Raw genomic sequence first — 24,090 nt, 5'->3', positions numbered from 1 at the left:
GGTACACACCAACAGCATGGCAAAGCATGTCTCAAAGGAACTTCAAGCTTTAGTGACCCAACCCATGGGTTGGCTGTCCCACAGTTAGTGTAACTCACAAGTTGAGGCAGAGAATAGCTAAAGCTGCTGCACACTGGTCCGATCACCAGAAAGCAAGAGAGAAAGGGGCGGGGCTTGCCAAGCCATTTATACCTCTGCTCTCCAAACTGTAATCCCACACATTCCTATTGGCCAGGCTGGCACAATAAACCTGCCTATCACAGTTGTTTCCTGCTTACAATTAGTAAGTGCTTCTTTCTTAGAAAAACATTTTTTACTTGAGAGCAGAACTGGCCAGAGCATCTTGTGCATTCTGTCACCTGCTTAACAACCTCCAGGGAAGGAGAGAATCTCCACAGTTTCAGCCCGAGAGGGACTCTGATTGGCCCAGCTTGGGTCATGTGTGCACCATCAAACCAATCATTGGAACCAGAAGGACATGAGGCAGACTGGCCAAACATGGCCCCAAACCGCCTCTAAGCTAAGTGACTCAGTGATGTCATGACGAATGGACCCAAGTTGTGATACCAGCAGAGGGATGGATGCTGGACAGCAGGCGGCTAAGCCATCCTTCTCCAGCCTGCATGGCATACATGTTCCCGTGCAGAGTCCGTGTGAGCAAAGACGGGGGAAAGGGAAACAGGAATGGCAATTGCTATTCATTGACTGCAAGTACAAGCCCTCTTTACTTCAGTAGAATACGGACATCATGACCGGAACACACAAGGCCTACACTTATCACACACTCTGAAACCAGGTCCAAAGCAACGCTGCATGCATGAAGAAGAATTTCAATTTGGGGTTCTTGGTTTGATGTTAATTAAGCTTTGGTCCATAGTCCCACTTAATATTTCACAGCCAGTTTGGTAAAATATATTTCCTAGCCTCATGGCCAAGGCAGCACCAAGTACTGTTTAGGGGTTAGAGGTCGTTGAAAGCGTGAGTTATGAGTTATAAGTTGGGCTGTTAGCTGCGATTTCAGCAAAGAGTTCAAACCCACCAGTCACTCGGGAGGAAAAGATGAGGCAGTCTCAACCTGTGCAAACAAATGTCCAGGTCCAGGAGCCCCGGGGAGCATGTGTACTCTGCCTTAGTGGGCACCTCTGCGTCGGAACTCACTCAGGGCAATGGCAAGGCAGAAGGTGCTTCTACCTGCAACAGCTCTGTGATGCCCGTGATGGTCTTGTCTCAGATATGTTCTCCATGGTCCTTGAGGCATCTACTTGCTGGTTTTGGAATATAAAATGAGACTCGACAGAAATATCCTGGTTCCTTTTCCTGCTGCCAATGGAACAAAGTGCTCACAAAGGAAGTGCCTGGGTTACTCTTGGACCTACGGTATAAGTGACAGGCAAAATCTGGGTTTCTGGCTGTGTTGCCTGCGTTGTGAATGCTGAAGGGGCCAGGGCTTTTGTGCACATGGATCAGTAGAGTACTGCATCCCACAGTTCTGGGAAATCATCTCTCACCCCAGCTTGTCTCCAACAAAGGAGAGTGCTCCGAACAGGAAATGGAGACAGGAATAGAAAACTCTGGTGCCCCCAACCCTACAATCTCTCTCTCTCTCTCTCTCTCTCTCTCTCTCTCTCTCTCTCTCTCTCTCTCTCTCTCTCTCTCTCTCTCTCTCTCTGTCACACACACACACATACACACACACACACACTTGCACACACGCAGATGCTAAAGAAGGGTCAATAGCTTACTGTTTACAGAAGACATGTTTTAATACACAGAGACACCTTAGAATGGATCTGCTACAGTTCAACACACAGCAGCTGGCTAAGTAGATAATTGAAGGTTTGGATTCATAATGTCAATATTTACTCTCAGTCAGACACACTGGGCTTGGAAGAAAGTAAACAGTCATCGCAGCAGACCAGGAAGGAAATGGGATTTTGTGTAGACGGAATGCTGGGATATGGCATCAGGATCCTGAAACAGAAAGCCCATCCATTTTTCTTTCTTTTTCAAACTTTTAATAATCATTTTATTGGGGGCTCTTATCACAATCCATACATCAATTGTATCGAGCACATTTGTACATATGTTGCCATCATTTCCAAAGCATGTTCTTTCTATTTCAGCCCTTGTTATTGGCTCCTTTTTCTCCCCTCCCACCCTCATGAATCCTTGATAATTATAAATTATTTTTATTTTCATATTTCACATGTCCACTGTCTCCCCCATGTTTCTGTTGTTCATCGATCATTGCAATCGGTTCCTTTTTGTTCTGTGTTTGTTTCTGACTTGACATGACTGTGTCATCCCAAACCAGCAGCCTTGGCCTCAGCAAGCTACACGATCAACCTAGTTTGCTCTGCCATCCAGCCTAGGAAAAAATGTAGCAATCTCCAGGCATATCTGCTTAAAACACTCATCAGCAACCTCAGGAACTGAGTGAATTAAGCTAATTGATGTAGCAAAGCCCAGTGCTGCTTGGTAGTCAGTCCGACCTAGCAGTGGCCGCAGCGGAGACCAGTGCTGCCATCAAAGTGTGAACGGTCAGTAGAGCATTCCTTCCCTCAAGAGCCTTGTCAGTTTCCCAGGGCTCGTGGACGGCAAGCCCCTCCCACCCACTAGAAACTCACACTCGCTGCCATGCAGTCAATGCTGACCCATAGCCACCCTGGAGCAGGTTTCCCACACCGGAACGTTCCGGGAGTAGGAAGCCCCGTCTTTCTCCCGTGGAGCAGCTAGCGGTCACTGTAAATCCACGGGAGGATGCTGCCCTGCTGCACCGTGCTGTGTTCTATCCGGGAAGCTGCTGTCTTCAGAACCCGTTCAGATTTTTCAGAAGCTTCACACCGATCAGGAGGAAAGCTGCCAGGGCAAAGTGATGGAAGGAGGAATACCGGAGCATGTAGCAGACACTGTCTGTAAACTCTTCAGCCCCAAGCCTTGATGGTCACGAGTCCCACCAGGGGCAGTGTGAACTTTTAGCCCGAGGTAGGGAATTTGATCTCCACAATTAGTGGTCCCGAAACAATGTACGGAAAGCTTCATATTTGGGAAATATCTTTTCTGTGGAAGATGTCAAGTGATGCAGTGGGGAAGTTTTGCAGTGTTGACGATTTCTTTCTTTGTAACCCCCCTTAATTTGAGAAGCATGTGTATACGCAGCACGGCCTGGGTTAGACATCCATCCTGCAGGAGCGCCCCCCTCCCCGCCCCCAGCTCCCCAGGGATCCTGCAGGCACCGAGCCGCCCCTGGTCGTCCAAACCAGGCATTCGAAGGCCAGAGGTTGGCCCAGGGAGCTGTCCTGGTACAGACTGTTGAGCACAGGCCATGTGTGACCAACAAATGATGCCTTCCACCACCACAGAAACCCTAAGGTCCACTGCCCTGTGGTGAGCTTCCAAAGCCCCTCCTGCCCAGCGAGGGGAGGACTGAGGGACTGTGGAGGTGAAGTCCAGAAACACTGGGTGTCAATCGAAACAAAGACGCCAGGTGGTGAGCACGGCAGGGGTTTACCAGTTTGGGGCAGAATCTGGATGCCTTCTTATCTTGTTCTTTTTAACCTCTCTCCCTCTCTGGAGAAAAAGAAAAAAGAAAAGAAAGCCGCAGGGAAAGTTCTTAGACTGTGTATTGCCAGGAGCAATGCAAAAAAATGTCAAGAAAGGGACTTAGGAACAAAAGAGCTGGGTTTTCATTGCTAACGCAGACAGGGTCACCCTTGGAGCAGAAAGGCACCAGGTTAGGGCTTTGCCAGAACAGAACGTCTGAGTTTATTACTTCAAGGAGAATGAGGCCCGTGCTCCCTTAGGTCAGCGCTGGCTGACAATCGAGGCAGAGAGCCCGCCTTGAAAAGTCATATGTAGCGTATCTGTTACTTCCAAGCAAGCACCAGTGCGGTCTTCCAGAGGCCATGGTCAGTCATGCTGGCGATCCTCGGGACAAGGTTACTCTGCGCAGCCAAGCCCTTGAAAAACCCTCTGCCGTAGCTGTTTCCTGCTGACTCTACCTTCATGTCCTTACACTGTACAATACCGTGCCTCTGTGAAGCTCTGCCGTGCATACATGCCGTGTCATGTTGATTTACAGCACTGCCGAGGAACTTAGGTGAATTAAACTGTACTCGCCAAATGAAAAAAGAAAAAGAAGGAGCGGTCAATAAAGCTTAAGAAGTAGGCAAGCCTGCCTGCCATTCCTGCAGGAGGCACAAGGGGGAGACATGGGACTCCAGTGCCCTGGGTTGCCTTGGCCTTGGTGGCTGGAGCGGGCAGGGGAGGTCTCAGGAGTGTGACAGGTCCTGATTCTCAGTGTAATTCCAGTATGTAAAGAAAGGTATAGTTTGTTTGATGCTTCGCTTCCTTTGGTACTAGCCAAATCCATGAACCAAAGAATAAAGAACAAGACAAAACGCAAACAGTGATCTGTTTATTGGTTGAAGGTTGACTCTGTAGGTTGAAGGTTGAGCTTCCCTGAGCACAAGTCCTCACTCGCTGTACATTACGGGCAGTTTAAGGGACTTTTTAAGAGTAAATGTCACTGTTTGACCACATTCTGAGGCTACACTCCTTGTGGAAGGTGCCACCTCGCTGTGCGACAAGGAGGCATTCTGTCCAAACGAGACTGTTCTTTCTTTATCCCCTCCATACCAGAATTCCCATACGCCTCAGAGACAATTAGCTCTCAGGGAGGAGGGCATGTTTGGTGGCAGGAGCCCTGGGATAGGCTGACAAATGCCTAACAACCAAATAGCAGTGGTGGTGTGGGCGGTGCAGAATTGGTTGAGCTCTATGGTGTAAATACTTCCACTATCACCATTTTCAAACTACCAACTTCAAGTCGCTCAGGGGGGCATTGAGAGAGAAGCTAGCTCTTGCTCATTGCTGCAAGATGGCACCAGTTTACTGGAAACCCTCCTGAATCTAGGTAGCTTTGGTCCCAGGTTCATTCAGACTTTCCTGATGACATTCCTTATGCAATCAGGCAAGGGGGTCTCTTTATGAAATTTTTTCTAGCTATGGAGAGTCTCACTCAGTTCAATATCTGTTTCCCATTTGTCACAGTGTAATTGGAAAGTGGAAAAAATACTTCTACATGAAAAAAATTCATTTAAAGTAAAAATAAAAGCTATTTAGAATAATAGCATATCAGCACTAAAAAGTCATTCTAGAGCTCATCTCATGTAACTCTCTCCTTGTAAAAGAATTAATGGAAGCAAAGAAAGTGAGTGAGTAACTTGTTCAAGGTCAAGCATTAGTTAGCAGCAGAACTAGGTCGCAGGAGCACAGGCCCGAACTCTTTCACTGTCTCGTGCTGCCTCGGCGGAAAGATAGTCAGTCACACTTTCTACAAGGTACCGTATGGTGAGAACTATGTCAGCACTTCTGGACACCGAGAGCAGAATGCCCCAGCTTGAGGAAGCAAGAAGCCTCCCAAGAAGAAGTCTCCGGGTTCTTCACGGGTTGTTATTCTGTCCATCTTCTCCTTGTGGGTCTTTGGTTTGTTCTAAGGCTAGATTTGCTTGCCTTTGAATGAAATCCCTTCTTACTCTTAAAAGGAAGAAAAGAGAGAGTTTTATTGGTTGGAATGACAAAATAGTTTAAGTTTTAAAGTAATGGCACGAAGTCTAACAATTTACAGAGGGAGGCACTAGGGAATTCTCGATTTGAAGGGCCTAAGTCTGGCTTAGGTGTTGGGCTGCTAACTGCAGGGTCACTGATTCAAGTCCACCAGTCAGTTCCATGGAGGAAAGATGAGGCTGTCTGCTCCTGAATGCTGTGTAGTCTTGGAAATCCTATATGGCAGCGGTTCTCAACCTGGGGGCACAACGACCCTTTCACAGGAGTCGCCTGACTCATAACAGTAACAAAATGACAGTTATGAAGTAGCAATGAAAATAATCTTATGGTTGGGGGCGGTCACCACAACATGAGGAGTTGAATGAAAGGGTCATGGCATTAGGAAGGTTGAGAGCCACTGCTCTATGGAATTGCCATGAGTTGAAATCAACTTGATGGCTGTGGGTTGAGTTCTGATGAATTTTAAGTCCCACTAGTGTCAACTGTGGGTTAAGTGTTGGGATGCCAACTGCAAGGTTGGTGGTTCAAACCCATACATTTCAATAAAGATTTACAATCTTGGAAACCCTGTGAGTCACTCTGAACACTGAATCAGAAGTGTCTTGATGAGTTGGTAGTGCAGTGGGTTAAGCTTTGGACAGCTGATAAAGGTATGTGGTTCAGAAAGATCAGCTGCTGTGCAGAAGAACTACGAGGCGGGCTGCTTCTGCAAAGCGGTGCCTCTCTGGAAACCCCATGTGATGGTTCTCAATCCTTTCAGGTCATTATGAGTCAGAACCCACTGGACATGAGTGGGTTAACTCCCAGTTCCTCTCTCCTTCTCAGAAGCAGAAACTTGATGCTAGGCCCATTTATATACTATACTTTACAAAATCCTTACCAGAAAAAAAATCATTTCTGAATCTTCCAAGATTCCTATTAGGGGTGTGTCTCATTTTTGTAATTAGAATGAAAAAAACATTTAAAAATTATTATTAGTCTTGCCAAGGGAAACCTGCCAGCCATGCAGTGCTTTGCTGAGCTGCTGCTCCTAGAAGAGGTACTTACTTCTCTCTGTTGAAAATGATGAACTCCTTCTGGACATTCTCCAGGTGCTCCTGAAGCAGGCAGGTCTTCCGTAAGAGCATGGAAGGGTAAAGGAACAGAGGTGGAGTTAGCCAACCAGCCGCCGTTGGTGCATCACTGCCTATTTACTGAGTGCATCAGGAAAGAGAACGCAAGGTGGACAGGATCATGACAGTTTGGGGCAGGAGACAGCAGAGAGACTTCAAGTGGCACTCGGGGACGAAGGGTGGGGCAGAAGCCACGTGTAGTGGGAGAAAGCTTGTCACACTCCTCTCCTCCTGATGATCCCAAACAGAAGCCCCGGTGTGGTTTCGGAGCTCTCTGTCTGTCAGCCACTTACTCCATGAGGAAACCGTGGCTCCTGGGTAGGCAAGGAAAGGGCTTCCCCAGTGTCTCCTCTCCCGGCTCTCCCAGGAACGTTCAGTTGTTCTCCTTTGAGCTAATGAATGGCCTAGAAAAACATCTCTCCTCCCTGAATAATATCTGAATGTTCCCCTGAACAACTCTATTGATGTTGATTTCATATACTTCGGTCCCAGTCACCAGAATCTTCTCTACCCACAGCTTTCTTCTCATTAGTCACATGGGCCCCTGACTCCTGGTAGCCCCGTGCCCAATAGAAAGGCTGTTGCCTGGTTATGCATCGTCTCCACGGAGCTGGCTGAATCTTGGAGGTAGATTGCCAGGCCTTTCTTCCTAGTCTGTCTTAGTCTGGACGTTTCACTGAGTCCTGCCCAAATCATAGCAACACACAAGCCTCCACTGAGAGATGAGTGGTAATGAGGTACCGAGTGTGTTGGCTGGGAATTAAGCCCGGGTCTCCCAGGTGGAAAGTGAGGATCTTCCCAGTGAACCACCAGGTGCCCTCGTGGGACATTTTTACAAACAAGCGAAACGTGCTCGGAGACTGTGCTGGCCTGCTCGCAGCATTTACTGATGTCTCATCTGCCCCGGTGAGAGAATTTACCTCAAATAAATGAGAATCATAGTGCCAGGCCCAGAGCAAGCATTTTCCAAGTCTGCAGCAAGCTATTTCCACATAACTCCTGATGAAAAACACTTATGGGTAAGGAGAGGAGAAGAATTACTTATTTTTAAATTGTTGCAATTAGACAACACCAAGGCTTCGGGACTGCACCTTGCCCGTCCTGGTAAAGAGGTCCGAAGAGTTTTGTCTTCCGGAGTGAGTGTCGGGAACTATGGCCATCGGAGGACATTTCAGCAAAAGGGGAGGAGACAGAGAAGAGCCCAGTACCCCCTCATTCTCCATCTGGGGTGTTTCTAGCTCCAGGGGCCCCGGGCCCAGTCACAAGCAGTGGAGCTACAGGGTCAAGGTGATGAGTTAGAACATCTTGGAGCAGCAGCCTTGCTCCAAGGTTTTGGGGAAAAAATATTTTGAATATTAGGAGACCCTGAGTTTCTGGTCAGCGTAGTAGGAAACTTTAGAGCGAGGCAATAGAGAGGGTAGCACCAAGGATGGGCATAATGACCGGTACTGAATCGTCTTGTTACATATAAAATTAATCACAATAAAAATTCTGAACACATCAAAATGATCATCCAGAAAATGCAACAACCTGCACGACCATTTCCTTCCTGCCGGGTCAGTCTTCTTTAGGCACACAGGATGTGGGCACGTCTGGCAAGAAGGTGACGGTATGATGTGACCCTGAGACACCGCGGATCGTGCTCCTCGGGACTGCCCAGCCCCAAGCCCCATCTCAGCCTTCGAGGGGCTCACAGTTGACGTGTTCTCTTTCCTCTGCCCCTACTGGGAACATTCCAGAAGTGCTGCTCCAGGGTAAGACAAGAGCAACGGCCCACCCAGAGAGGGTTAGCCAGAAAGGGGGAGCAGCCAGGAGAATGCAGAGCCTAACAGGTCTCCTGCGATGGAGGTGGGAAATGGCCACTCAAGGTCTCGGACTGACTGGAGGGGACTGATAAATCTGAAGGGTACAGGTAGCTGGAAACTCCTGGAAGCAGGCGGACAGGGTGGCAGGTAAGCAAGTGATCTGACTCCACACTTACAGATGAACAGAGGGGAGCCATGCGGAGGCTATTCTCTCAGCAAAGTCAGCAGAGGCTTTCTCTCTTGAGCAGGACAGAAACCACAGCAAAGGCAAAAGGTCAGAGTCCTGCAGGGTGGGACAGCCGCTCCCACTGTGACATCAGCTAACATTTCCAACAAACCTTTGCTGTGTGTGAATTTAAACGTCACTTGGTTTTGTGGAAGCGGAAACTGGGGCGGAGGGGATGACCATAAAGTTGGTGTTGGTGCTCTATTCAGCAGTGGATCTTGCCTAATTGCACCTCTCGAATGGCATAGTGGTTATGTGTTGGGCTGCGATCCCTCGGATCCGCAGTTTGAAACCATCAGCCTCTCCGCAGGAGAAAATCGGGGCTTTCTACTCCAGTAAAGCGTTAGTCTCAGAATCTCACAGGGGCAGTTCTACCACGTCTTACTCAACGGCAGTGAGTTTGGTTTTGGTTTCGGAGGGAACATTTTAAAGTTTAAAGGCAACCCGCCAACCCCCTTCTGATTTAGTTGGTCTAGCAGAGAACCCAGGCTCCAGCATTTCAAAGCCAGTCTCCAGATAATCCCAATGTGATGCTCAGGTGGAGTGGAGCAGAAAACCAAAGGAGGAGAATCCCAAGGGCTCACCGGGTCACGCGTGCTGAGCCACACTCAAATCCTCAGCCCAACCCCAGTGGCTGCAGCTAATCGCCGTCCAGCAATTTCTGACTGCTGGCGCCCCATGTGTGTCAGAGTGGAACAGTGCTTAGAGGATTCGCAAGGGCTGAGTTTTCAGACGCACACCAGCAGGGCTTGCTTCCAGGCACCACTGGGTGGATTCAAACCACAAACCTTTTGGTTAACAGATGAGCAATTTAATAGGCACTGCCCTCCTACCCCTGGGACACCAGAGACAACACAGGTGACATTCCGCGTGTTCCAGGCACTGTGGTGAAAGCCTTATTTCCATCGTGATGCTCCTGTTTCAGGAGAGTCTTAGGATGTCCTTCAGTCTTCGTTGACATAGAGAGGAACCCACGCTAAGAGGCTGCATTTCTTAGAGTGTACATCACTACATTTTAAACAATTACACAGTTATTTCATAAATATTTAACTACACTGAGGCTTTATACTCCTGTGCAGAGTTCAAGCTCAAGAACTCCCTGCCATCAAGTCGATGGGGACTCACAGCCACCCTACAGGACAGGGTAGAATGTCCCTGTTGAGAGTGTCACTCTTTGTGGGCATAGAAAGCCCTGTCATTCTTCTGTAGAGCGGTTGGTAGTTTCAATGGTTCTGCCACCAAGAATCCTTGGTACAGCTCAGATACACTTCCAGCTGGCCCTATAGAGTCACTATGCATCAGAGTCAGGTCAATGGCAGCGAGCTGCTATACTGAAAGGAGCCCAAGTCATATAATGTTGAGTTGAGATCTTCAAGGTCAAAAGTATATATCCACAGGTAGTTCCACAGGAGATAGATGAGTTCATCTGCTTCCATAAATATTTACAGTCTTTAAATTTTATAGGCAGTTAGTTCTATTCTGTCCTATGGGGCTGCAATGCGTCAAAATTTAACTCAATGGCAGTGGATTTGGGATTTGGTTCTTCTGTACTGTACTGGAAGGAGCCCTGGTGTCAGAGTGGTTATGTGTTGGGTTGCTAACCCCAAGGTCAGCAGTTTTCACAACCCCACTCGCTCCTCATGGGGAAGATGCTGCTTTCTCCTGCCCTAAAGAGTGCTAAGCTTGGAAGTCCACAGGGACAGTGCTCACATGTCCTGTTGGGTCAATATGAGTCAGGGTGGACTGGTGGCAGTGATCTGGCTTCTAACCCAAACATTGGTGCTCTGAGCTCACCCCATAGCTGCTCCAGAGAAAGACCTAGCAATCCGCTTCAGGAAAGATTACAGTCTTCTGGTGCCATTCTCCCTGTCCCATGGGGTTCTTGTGAGGTGAAATGGACTTGAAGGCACCCAACAACAACACACATTACACGTTACACTATCTTCATCCTGGAATGACTGAGAGAATGGACAAAAGGTCTTGCCTCTCACTAGGGAGCAGGGAAGTGTACTCTTCAATCCAAAATATTTTAAACAACTTTTTCTCAAGGACTGACCATACTTCTGACTGTGCTGATGAATTAACATTTATTCAGCACATAGAAACTATCTTTATAAGTCATTATGAATCTCATAATCCATCAGCTAATAAGCCTACTCAACCCTTCTTTTTAATCCCTGAAAGTGTACTTTTCAAGGCTGCTTATTCTACTCAGTACTTAATGCAATTCTGGTTTTTAGCCTTGAGACACTACCAACCCTTCCAAGTGCAGATGAAAGATGTTTACAAGATGACAAGATGCGAAGGAAAAAATGTTCCCATTTTCTCACAACTACAGAGAATAAAATATAATCACTGGCAATATTGTAAAAGAGAGAGAGATTCTTCCAAATATTTTTAAACAAAGTGTCTCATAAAGCTCCTGAGCTTCAGAAATTGTTGCTAAACTGTGTGAAAATAAATCCCACCCTCTCGATTCCAGATGCTATTTCTAGAGTCTAGAATGTCTAAGAGGCTAATAGTTCACTTAATGACGTGTTGGCTTAGTAATAGTATTTACACCTAGAAACCCCCCCTCCCCAGGTGAAAACATGTATAAATTCTCTATTGATTCACAAAGGTATCTGTGCTTCCTCCCCTCTCCTTTCCCCACACTTCAGGAAGGGTGAGAGGAAGAGAGGGAGGCAGGAAGGAAGGGAAAAAGGATGAAAGGAAGGAAGGTAGGAGCAAAACCATTGTTAGACTTCTTATTTAAACAAAGATTTGGAGAAAGCTTGGAAATCTTGTCTCACGTAAAAGTTGTGTTTATGAGCAGGACTGGTTGGTGGCTATTTCTGTTGTACATTGGGTTCCTATGAGTCAGATCAAATCCCACAGCACTTTCAACAACAGCAATAACATATATATCTTTCTATGTCCTATGAGTACACATATGTATATGTATATATATATTTCCCAACAGACTTCTTTGCATGAATGAAGTCAATTCATACAGAATGCCAAGAAGTCTAATAAAGAAGAAGAAAGTAGGAGGACTCACGTCATGATCTATAAACATATTATAAAGCTACAGTTATCAAAATTATATATTTCTATGGCCCAATCATTGTGGAAAACATTCTAGCAATTTCTCCATTTCACTCCTAGGTATGTGCCTTATACACCTAGGAGGAGTGACATGGACAAGCATGTGTACACTGATGTTTATTGAAGTATCATTTACAATAGCAAGTGCCCTTCCACAGACAAATGGATAAACCAAATGGGGTACTTACATATAAGGGAATCTACTCAATCCTAAGAAAATAAAGTCCTGATGATATATACTACAACATGGATGAACCTCAACAACAGATGGGGTAAAGTAGTCAACAGAAGGATAAATATTATATGGTCTCAAATAAAATGATAAGAATGGGTAATTACAGAGAAACCTATAGCTATGAGTACTTACCAGGGGCAGGAATGGGGAAAGACAGGAAAAAGAATTCTCTGAGAAGTAGTGATAATTTTGGGTTTTTTTGTGTGTGGTAATGAGGAAATTGGCATCAACTAAGGTAACTGTTATAAACGTTGACAAATATCATTAGTATTACTACCGTATATACTCGAGTATAAGCCGAGGTACCTAATTATTACCTGGGAAACCAGAAAAACGATTGACTCAAATGTAAGCCTAGGGTGGAAAATGCAGAAGCTATTGGTGAGTTTCAATAATCAAAACAAATGAAAATAAAATTACTAAAAATTGAGACATCAGTGGGGTAATGTACCTAAATATTTATTTTAAATAAAACATAAATAAAAGGACAACAAGTCATTTCACATTAGTAAACCAGCACAGTAAGTGGAAAATAGGTTCAACAAAAACAATAAGGTCTCAACAATGATACCTTAAGAGTACTGTTCCCTGAGCTCAATCAGCAACCAAGCCAAACTGTAAAGAGTTAAAATTCTTCAAAACTGGATTCCTCATCATCATCTGTATCCCAATGCAGAGCTTCAGCTGGTGTGAGGTCATCATAGACGCTGTCCTCACTGAGATTGCCGTCATCACCATCACTGCTGTCATCTTCATACAAAGCGCAGTCTTCACTGCCATCCAAAGCATTACTAATACTATATTTCTGGAAGGCATGTCTCACCATGTCTTCTGGAATGTCTTCCCACGCATCTTGAACCCACTTTGCTATTAACTCTAAGTCAGGCTTCATGAGATTTCCTCCTTTTGTTAGTCGGGTTTGACCAGATGACATCCATTCATGCCACATCCTTCACACACAGTCTTTAAAAGGCTTATTCAAAGATATACGTCTTAGGACAGCTCTGATTGGTTAGATCCTGCAGTGTCAGCAGGGCTTTGAATGAACAGTGGAGAAACGGCAATCACCTGCAAGATAACAGGCACTCGTCCCCTTATCTCGGGGGTGGGGGGCAGCGAGATGTTACATCTCGCTGGAGTACCACTGACCCGTGTATAAGCCGAGCCCCTGTTCTTCAGCACATTTTTTTGTTTTGTGCTGAAAAACTCGGCTTATACATGAGTATATACGGTAAGTTGCATGTAAGAAGGGTATAACATAGCACATAATATGTTTTATATAATTACGCAACTGCAGCAGCAGCCCAAACCAGACAAACAAGAAGATAAAAGAAGGGCTAGACCTGATGATGCTACGTAGGTTGAAATAGTTACTGCGTGGGATCAGTTTCCTGGGATCAAAGTTTTAGGGCTATGGCCTTGTGTGTCCATCCGGCCAAAGTTCTTTTCAGAATTTCTCTTCTACCTCTGAATTTTGTGAGTAGTGCCTACAAGCTTGCAAGTGACCACTTAAAATACAACTGGCCTCTACTCACCGGGAACACGCAATGGAAGAGGAGATGCAGGAATCTAAAAGGAAACGGGCTCCAGGTTTAATTGCCTCCACGCGCTGCCACTCTCTCACATTGTTGTTAAGTGGTGCCCTGAGTGCGATGGAACAAAACAGTGCCTGGTCCTGTGCCGTGCTCACAGTTACCGTTATGCTTCATGCCATCGGTGCAGTCACCGTGTAAATCCATCTCCTTGAGATTTTTGCTTTTTTCCTGATCCTCTACCAAGCATGCTGCCCTTCCCCTGCACTGGTCTCTTATAATAACATATCCAATGTACAGGACTCTGAGAAGCATTCTGGTTGTTCTTTTTTTGCTCTTACAGCAGTCCATGTTACTGTCATGATTAGGTGCCATCATGTTGCGTCCGACTCATAGCAACCACAGGTATGACAGACAAACCGGTGCCGGCTCCTGCTCCATCCCCACAATTGCTCTTGTGGTTGAGCCCATTGTTGCACACCCTGTGTAAATCCATCTCTTTTTCACTGCCCCTCGACTTTAGCAAGCATGGTGTTCTTCCCCAGGGACTGGTGGTCTCTTCTGACAATATGTCCCAAGTATGTAAGACAAAGTCTCACCATCCTTGCCTCGAAGAAGAATTCTGGCTGTACTTCTTCCGAGACAGATGTTTGTTCCTCTGACAGTCCATGGTGCTTTCGATATTCTTCTCCATGACCACAATTCAGACACATTGACCCTTCAGACTTCCTTGGTCAATATCGAACTTGCACATTGTGGTAGCTATATAATCTGTTGTCAATTTGAGAGGACTACAGGTGATGGGTGGAGTTTACCTGTCAATCAGGTCATAGCCAATGAGGTTGCTGTGTGGGCTTGGCTTTCTCCTGAGGATTCCGGGAACTCTGGTATTCCTCCTTAGTGGTGGGAGACATTCTCTGTCTGCTCAGAGACATTGTAGTTGGGAGACATTGTAGTTGACAAGACACATGGAACTATGTTAGTGCCCTGAACTGGAGGAACCATGTGGAGACCCCTGCCAGCGCTGAGATGCCTCTACCACCACTGGATCCACAGCCTGTGATCTTCCTGTATTTGGTGTCACTGCATGTGTTTTGTGGGTCTGCAGAGGACTTTATAGATTGGTATCGGACATATGAGCTAATATCGGATTTATAGACTTGATCTGGACCAGGCTGGGATGTTTTCTTAATGTACAATTACTCTTTATATAAAGCTCTTCCTTATACATATATGATGAATGTGTCTATGAATGAATTTGTTTCTCTAGTCTACCCAGACTAACATACACATGTACATAAGGCAATTGAAAATACCATGGCTTGGATCAGGCACACCTTAGTCTTTGAAATAACATCTTTGTGTTTCAACACTTTAAAGAGGTCTTATGCAGCAGAATTACCCAATCCAATGAGTAATTTGATCTCTTGACTGCTGCTTCCATGAGCATTGAATGTTGATCTAAGCAGGATGAAATCCTTGATAACTTTAAGTCTTTCTCCATTTGTCCTATTGTGAGGATTTCTGTTTTCTTTACACTGAGTTGTAATCTATACTGCAATCTTTGATCTTCATCCGAAAATGCCTCAAGTCCTCCTCGCTTTCACATTGGTGTCATTTGCATATCACAGGTTGCTAATAAGCCTTCCTCTAATTTGATGCCAAGCTCTTTTTCATGTAGTCCAGCTGCTTGCACCATTTACTCTGCAACAGTTTGAATAAGTACGTTGAAGGGACACATCCCTGATGGATATGTTTCCTTGTTCTGATCAAAGAATCCCCTTGTCCTTTTTGAACAATTGCCTTTTGGTCTGTGTACAGATTCCCTATGAGCACAATGGAATGTTCTGGAATTCCCACTCTTCTCAATGTTAGTCACAGTTGATTATGATCCACACGGTTGAATGCCTTTCCATAATCAATAAAACACAAGTACACATCTTTGGGTACTCTTTGCTTTTAACTAAGGTCCCCCCGATATTAGAAATAATAATTTCATTTCATTTCCTCTTCTGAATCTGTCTTCAATTTCTGGCAGCTTCCTATCAATGCCTGGCTGCAATTCTTTTGATATATCTTCTACTAAATTTTACTTGTGTGATATTAATTAATGATATTGTTTGATAAATTTCACATTTAATTGGGTCCTTTTTCTGTGGAATTGACTCAAATATTAATTTCTAGTCATTTGGCCAGCTATCTGTCTTCCAAAAATTCTTTGCACAGACTAGTGAATGGTATTTCCAGGGCTGCATCAATTCAATGGGCCATTTTAATTGCTAGTTTGTCAATTCGTGGAGCCTTGTGTTTTGCTGATGTCTTCTGCGCACCTTGGACTCCTTTCTTCAGTAGCACCCATGGGGGTCTAGGCCACCCCTAGCAATTGATGAATATCCTCACTTCGTTTTGGTACAGTGACTCTATATTCTTTCCACAATATTTTAATGCTTCCTGCTTCAATCAATATTTGTCCATAGAATCCTTCAATATTGTAATGCAAATCTTGATTTTTTTTCAATTCTTTAAGCTTCAGATATGCTGAACATGTTCTTAGCTTTGGGTTTGCTATCTTCAGGTCTTTGGATATTTCATTCTTAACATTTACTTTGTCTTCTCAAGTTGTCCTGTGAAATTTTGTTCCATTATTTTACTTCATTGCTTCTTTCATTCCCTTTAGCTACTCTATATTCAATAACAAATTTTAATCTTTTTTGACATTCACTTTGTTTTTTTTCTTTTATATCTGTGTTTTTTAATGATTTTTTTTTTTGCTTTCTTTCTTTATGATGTTAGTGTTAGGTTAGGTTCTCTAGAGAAGCAAAACCACTGATGCCTGTATGTGTTTGTACACAGAAAGAGATTTATATTGAAAAAGTGAGGAAATAGGTGAGTCCAGTTTGGTTCAAATCAGGCGTCTCCTGACATGTGGAAGCTTGTAAACAGGAAGAGGGTGACAAAGCAGAGACTGTGGAGGGCACAGGCTGGTGGATACCAAAGTCCAAAGTGAGTCAAATGAATCCATCATTGGTAATCTACTGTTGGTTGTTGGGATGGGCAGGCAAAGCCAGAGAAGATCAAAGGATCATATGCATGATTCAGCTCTGGCGGATGGTGAAGAGCCAAAGAGTTGTTGATCATATTTACTCTCCCTCTCTTACACAAAAATTCTTAGGACACCAAGGAGGTGTCATAAGGCTGTGACACAATCGTTAAATTGAGCTTTGCCTCTCCCCTTACTCAGAAGTATCTTGTTATCATATCCCTAATCATCACTATGTTCTTTATGTCATCCAACTTGACTGGTGTCCAGTCATTAATGTTCATTGCATTAAATCTGTTCTTGAGATGACCTCTAATACCAGGAGCAACATGCTCAAAGTCGTAGATTGGCTCTTGTAGACTTCTTTTAAATTTCTTTAGCTTCAACCTGCACTTGATAATTTGTTTCACATTAAGTCCCTGTCCTTATTTAGGCTGATAATAATGAACTTCTTCATAATCTTTTCTTATGGATATATTTGACTTTATTCCTTTTATTCCACATGGTGAGATTTACATGTATAGATATATATGCTTATGCAGTTAAAAGAGAAAAAGAATAAAGTATTTGCAATGAGGAAGTTGTTGATCTTGAAACTTCTATCATGCTGTCTCCAGCTTTGTTTCTATCCCCAGTGCCATATTTCCCAACCCTTGATCTTTCTCCTTTGTTTTCAACTTTTGCATTCCAATTGCTAATATGTATCAATGCATTTTGATTACACGTTTGATTATGATTGAAGAAGTTAGTAAGATTCTTCAATTTCTTTATTACTAGCTTTAATGGTGCATAAATTGAAAGAATAGTTATATTAACTGGTGTCTTGATAGGTACATAAATATTATACACTATTTTAATATTACAAACAGTATTGCCCATCAAGATAAACCTTGAAATGTTCTTTTTTATGATGAATGTGGTGCCATTCCTCTTGAATTTGTTATTCCTGGCATAGTGCACTGTATGGTTATCTAATCCAAAATGATCTATATCAGTCTATTTCAACTCACTAATGCATAGGATATTGATCTCTATACATTCCATTTAATTTCTGATAACTTCCCATGTTTCTAGATTCAGATGTTGTTGATTTCACATTTCAATTGCTCATGGATGTTTGCGGCTGTTCCTTCTCTTTTTGAGTCATCTTATACAAGGTTATAAAGATCCTGAAAACTTTGCTCCATCCACATTAATAAAGTCAAGTCTACTTTGAGGGGACAGAACTTCCCTAGCAGTATTTTGAGTGTCTCAATCGTGGAGGCTTGTCTCCTGGCACTGTGGGAAGCACAGTTCTGCTGCTCTTCGTTACGTTTTCAACCACTAATCTCTGTTGTTTCTGGATCACCTAAACCTCTTCTAAATCTTAACCTAGCATCTCTGATGAAGCCCATAGCCGCCCTACGCGCAACAGAATGGTCCTGCGCCATCATTACCAGTGTTCCTATGCCTGAGCCCATTCATGAACCCACGGTGTCAATCCAGCTCATCGAGGTCCTTGCTCTTTTTCCCTACCCCCCCCCCCACACACACACACTTTACCAAACATGATGTCCTTCTTCATGGGCTGGTCTCTCCTAATATACGCCCAAAGTATATACAGCAAAATCTTGCCATCCTCGACTCTAAGGAGCACTGTGGCCCTACTTCTTCTAATACAGGTCTGTTTGTCCTTTTCACAGTCTATAGTACTTTCAATAGTCTTCTTCAGCACCACAATTGAAATATGTCTATTCTCCTATGGTCTTCCCTATTCAGTGTCCAACTTTCACATTCATATGATACAACGAAGAATACCATGCCTTACTCCTCAAACATCCTTGCTCTTCAATACTCTAAAGAGGTCTCCAGCACGCAGGGCTGCATCAGGATAGGTACACGCAGCTTCTTCTCATGTATGTCTTGCAGGAAGTGAGCCTTGCCAGCTGAAGCAGGGGACTGGCTAAGGCAGCTGCATCCTGGTCCCACCATCCCAAAACAAGAGACCTGAGAACTAGAAGGGCGAGGCTCACCAAGCCATTTATCTCTCTGCCCTTCAGTTAACCCCACATGTGTTTATCAGCCAGGTTGACACAATAAACTGTAACTAACTCAACTGCCATGAGGCAAAATAACAAATGCTGGCAAAGATGTGGAGAAATTGGAACTCTCATCTAATGCAGGATTATAAAACCACGCAGCTTCTGAGGAAATCAGTTTGATGGCTCTTCAAAAAGTTACATATAGAATTTCCAATACGGCCCCAAGAACTCCATTCCTATGAAGACTTGAAAGCAGGAACTCACAGATCATTCGATACTAATGTTCATTGCATCATGATTCACAGTGTCACAAGGTAGAACCAACTCACGTATCCATCAAAAATTAACCAAGAAAAAATGCAGTATATCCATATAATGGAATATTATTCAACCATAAAGATAGCTGAAGTTTTGATACCAGAGAAATGAAGTTTTGATACACGCTAGTATATGAGCAACTATGAAAACTTGCTAAGGGGAAAAGTTGGCCCTAACAGGAAAAATATTATTTAATCCTACTTGCGTGCTCTTTTCAATCTTTTAATACGCATGTGAAAGCTGAACAATGAATAAGGAAGACTGGAGATGAATTTATGAACATGAATTATGTTGTTTGCAAACAACATACCATGGACTATCAGAAGAATACACTGCTAGTACCAAGGGCTCAAGGAGCCGTGGTGGCATCGTGGTTTCATTGGGCTCTAATCCACATGGTTGGCCGTTTGAAATTGCTGCTCCAAGGGAGAAAGACTGGACTTTCTACTCCCATAAGCAGTTACAAGCTCAGAAACCTACAAGGGGTCACAATGAGTCAGCACGGAATTGATGAGACTGAGTATGTTTTAACCATAGACTACCAGAAGAGTAAAGGTCTTGCAAGGAGACCAGACAGGGTGCTCCTTAGATGTAAGGATGGTAGGACTAAGTCCCATGTACATACTTTGTACATGCTATCAGGAGAGACCCATCCTTGGATGAGGACACCATGCTTGGTAAAGTAAAAAGTAAGTGCAGAAGAAGAAAGTTCTCAATGAGGCGATTGACACAGGGTCTACACAATGGGCTCAAATGTTATTACCTTTGTGAGGATGACGAAGGACTAGGCAGCTCTGTGGTACATTAGGTCACCAGGAGGAGCCAACTCAATTGCACTGAACAACAAAACAATTTATGTGGCTTATCAATTGAGCGACTACCCACCAGGTCAGCAGTTAGACCCCACTAGGTGCTTCACAGGAGAAAGACGAGGCTGCCTGCTTCTGTAACGCCTTTCAGTCTCGCCAACTCAAGGGCAGTTCTGCTCTCCTAGAGCGCCACTCTGAGGCAGAATCAACAGAATGTCAGCTGCTTGTTGATTTGTTTTTTGGCATATAAAAATCTAAAATAGGAAAATACATGAAAGCCAAATGGCAAACATTAGTGGTAAACATTAGTGTTTGCCAGAGGCAGATTGGAGGGAGAAATGGAGAGTTATTACTTAAGGGCCATTGAGTTTCGGTTTGGGGTGATAAAAAAGAATTTAAAATGGATCCCAGGGATGGTTGAACATAGTGAATGTGATTAACGTCATTGGTTTATTCACGTAAATATAATTGAAATCGCACATGATTTGTTATATGTTGTTATATTACCATGATGCAGCTTTAAAGTATATAAAAATGTATATCCCTGAGCTTCCTAAATCCAAGAATTAAACAGAAAACAATGTGGTATCGTTGTTCAGATATCATCAGAAACATAAATAATGTAAACAGCTACCCACTGCCATTGAGTTTAGTCCAGTTCACTGCACTCTCATAGAGGGTTTATGAGGCTGTAGATTTTTATAGAAGCAGACAGCCTCCTTTTGCTCCTGAAGAAAAGGTAGAGGTTTGAACCCTGAAACTTGTAGTTACCAGGTCAATGCTTACCTGACAGCACCATGAACACTTTCTTGTAAGTGGATAGAAGTGTGAAAATAAAAGAACGATTTCAGCCCAAAATTTAAAATAACAATCTATCCCTAAACACGGCTGACTTTGTACAGATTAAAAACAAAATTACATTCGGTTCTTTCTGCACACAAAATAATGTTAGGGCTTTTCCTTAATAAATTTTGTGTGTGTTTTGTTAAGTGCCATTGAGGCAGCTCTGTCCGACTCATAGGCATCGCATCCCAGCCCCCTGCAATTATGACAGAATGAAACAGGACCTCATACTTGTTTGTGTGAAGGGTCACATGGAAAAGTGGAATGTGGAGTTGGAGAAGATGAGTCATTCTGACTCAATGGAGTCCTTGTGAATGTTTTCTCCCAGCCCGGAAGCAGGGGTTAGAGATGAGGCATCGGAGACAAAGCGGTGCCACGGTAATGTGCACAGTTCCACTGCTGCCTTCTTTTGCAGACGTGCGGCTGGAGAACACTCCCCTTGCTGGCACTTGACTCTTTTCTAAGGTGGTGTCGGAACAGTGACTGAGCTACAGAGCCACAGGGCTGCGGTTGAGGGATGCTGCTGCGGTGGACGCTCACTCATGCTAGCTTGGGCTGAAAGAAGGCGAAGGCACAGAGAATAAGCAATGCCGTGGGCCTTTTGAACACCAAACTAAAAGCAAACCCACCCCCATCGACTTGATTCTGACGCACATCCAACCTCACCAGGGTGTCAGAGGCTGGACATCTTCAGGGGAGCCGATAGCCTCTTGTTTCGCCATTGGAACGGCTGATGAGTCTAAACCTTGGGCTTTTCAGTTAACAGCTCAATGCTTCCCCAACGGCACCACCAGAACACAGCATGAGTATGTTCTCCAGTGGGTGAGCCCCTAACAGTTTCTTCCCTCTCAATACTGAAGACACATCTACCTCCTGAGGATGTGCTAGCCTGAAACACCCTTGCCCTTTCTTATCTGTGTGGCTTTCTGTGTAACCCTGAGGACAAGATCAGAGGTTGACTCATCTGGAACACGTTACTGGAGCCTCTCTTACATTGCACGAGAAATCCCCAGAGTACATTGCACATCCAATGACTACCTACTCAGAGAGGTTTCCTGACGCAGCAAAGTAAGCTACCCTGGGCTGATGCCAACTCCTGGCATTCCCATTGGGTCAGAAGGGAACTGTGATCCATAGGTCTTCCATGGCCGAGCTTCCGACGGGCAGACCCTTCTTAGTGGATGCAAGCTGTGGACTTTTTCAGTGAGTGTCGGAGTGTGGTCATCATTTGTGCCAGCAGGAGGGAACCTTCAGTAATATTGTAATGACTGAGTGGACAGGACAATGACTGCCAAGTTGGAGCCCTGCATTTTTGGAAACTTGATATACTAACGTGAAGACAGCTTCTCATTTTGAGGTTCCCAAGTGATTTAGAAACTTTTTTTTGAGAAAGACTATGATGTTTCAAGCAAATTTATTTTTAAGCCCAAAGTACAAGATTAAGACATGTAAATTGCTCTGAAGAATGACGCAAAGGACAGTTGGTCAGAAGCAAGTGTTGGCAGATGATTCTGAGGTTGATGAGAGACCCGGGAGAAAGAGGAAATGGTCTCTTTCTTTCTTTTGCTGTGTATTAGAAGGTGTTTGGAGTTGTTACCGAGGGTAAGTGGTGCATAGCCTTTCCTCTAAGGGGAGGGAGATTCCCCCTGCAGTCTCGTGGCTGAACACTGGGATAAGAAAGAACCACTGAGTGACACCACGGACAGTGGTTTAAAAGCTTGACTTTTAAACTCGAAAATCCGAATGTTCAGCCTCTCTCTGTGGCAGTTACATAATTTCCTGTCAACTTGAGCAAAGGGGTGGAGCCTAGTCTGTTAAGTAGGTAACAGCCTGACTGATGCTTCCTTGTCGGCATGGCCTACTCCTGAGGCTTCTAGGAATTCTTTTCTTCCTCCCTGGATGTGGGAGACACACTTTCTGCTACACCTTCCTATTGACAAGCCACATGGAGCCACACTGATGGCAGCCAGAGCCCTGGAGATGCTTCCACCGCCACTGGAACCACAAGAATTTCCACCCACAGACTTGTGATCTTCTTGCATTCGGCATCATTGCATGTGTTGTGTGAGTCTGAAGAGGAATTTATAGGCTGGGATCAGACATATAGGCTAATATCGGACTTATGGGCTTGACCTGGATTCACTTGGTATGTTTTCTTAATATAAAATTACTCTTTAATATAAAACGCTCTCCTACATATATGAGTTGTGGTACTAACATAATCTGGTACAAATTTGGGACTTCAGGGGATAAGAGTGAAGGGGTGGAATCTAGTCTGTCAACCAGCTCATAGTCAATGAGGTGCCTGTGTAGGCATGGCTTTCTTCTGAGAATTCTGGAAATAGGCTATTTCTTCCTTGGAGGTGGGAAACTTTTTTCTCTCTTGGCCCAGTCCCTGGAAGATACTCTACTGACAAGGCTGACTTACTGCGAGACATCCCTGAGGAGAAGGTGCATGGACCTACCCTGATGGAGCTCTGGGTGCTAGAGCTGTCGTGTGGAGACTCCTGCCAGTGCTGAGATATTTACAATGCCACTGGATCCAAAGACTTCCCACCCACTGGCCTCTCATCAGCCTGCATTCGGCGTCATTGTTATGTGTTTCGTGAGTCTGAAGAGGGCTTCATTGATTGGTATCAGACTTATGGGTTAATATAGGACTTATAGACTTGATATGGATTGGGTTGAGATGTTTTCTCAATCTTCAACTGCTTTTGTATATAAATCTTTTTCTTATACACATATATGTTTCTATGTATTTTTTTCTGTAGTCTAACTAGACTAACACATGAGTGTCAATTGATTTGTTTCTCTAGTCAATCCTGACTTTACACATGCTCTGAAAGTTTTTTTTTCTTTTAATGTAGTCAATAAATATTGACTAAACTCCGCTCTGTTCAAGACACAGTTAGGGTATCGGGGAAATGATGGGGAGACGATAAGGATTGACCTGATTTTCAACACCAAAAAGCATTCTTTTCAGTGGAATAAACAAAAAAAGAGAAATAAACAAATATGTGAGTAAAATAGCCATGAACTATGATAATGCCATAAAGGAATGAAAACTAGGGTCTTAGATGGATGCTGATGGGGCAGAAAGCTCATCTTTGAGTAAGTAGCATTTAGAGTATAAAAGGAGAGTGAACCTATGTGAAAAGTCAGGGAAATAACTTTCCAGAACAAGGTATAAAATAATATGGGCAAAGTCCCCAAGTAAAGATAAAACATGCATTGCTTGAAGGTCAGAACAAGGGGATGTGTGTTTGCAAAGGAGTTGGATGGCATCAGATGGTGTCAGGGAGGCAGCCACATCATGTAGAGCTTATTAAGCAAGGAAAAATGTTATCCACAAACTACTCATCTCCAAACTGGAAAATTTTCTATAAATATAATCTCCAAGTCTTGGCTATAGTTTGGAACCTAATCCTTGGGGGGCTTGCATATAGCTTGAGCTAAGCAAGCTCTGTTGCAGAAAGGGAAGGTGCAAGTCTGAA

General features: G+C 44.1%; 1 protein-coding gene across 1 annotated transcript in view; it reads right to left on the bottom strand.

Moving 5' to 3' along the window:
- Nucleotides 1-3,841: 3,841 nt before the first annotated feature.
- Nucleotides 3,842-24,090, bottom strand: part of STK32A (serine/threonine kinase 32A) — a 195,118-nt gene continuing 174,869 nt past the window's right edge. Inside the window, exons 12-13 of the mRNA XM_075543150.1 lie at nt 6,616-6,680; nt 3,842-5,538 (exon numbers count right to left, since the gene is read on the bottom strand). Coding sequence (XP_075399265.1) covers nt 5,445-5,538; nt 6,616-6,680 — 159 coding nt within the window. The 3' untranslated portion in view covers nt 3,842-5,444. The remainder of the gene's footprint in view (nt 5,539-6,615; nt 6,681-24,090) is intronic.

The sequence above is a fragment of the Tenrec ecaudatus genome, chromosome 2 (genome assembly GCF_050624435.1).
Source record: "Tenrec ecaudatus isolate mTenEca1 chromosome 2, mTenEca1.hap1, whole genome shotgun sequence".
NCBI classification, from domain to species: domain Eukaryota; kingdom Metazoa; phylum Chordata; class Mammalia; order Afrosoricida; family Tenrecidae; genus Tenrec; species Tenrec ecaudatus.
The sequence above is the reverse complement of the archived record's forward strand: the minus strand, read 5'-3'. Positions and strand labels throughout refer to the sequence as shown.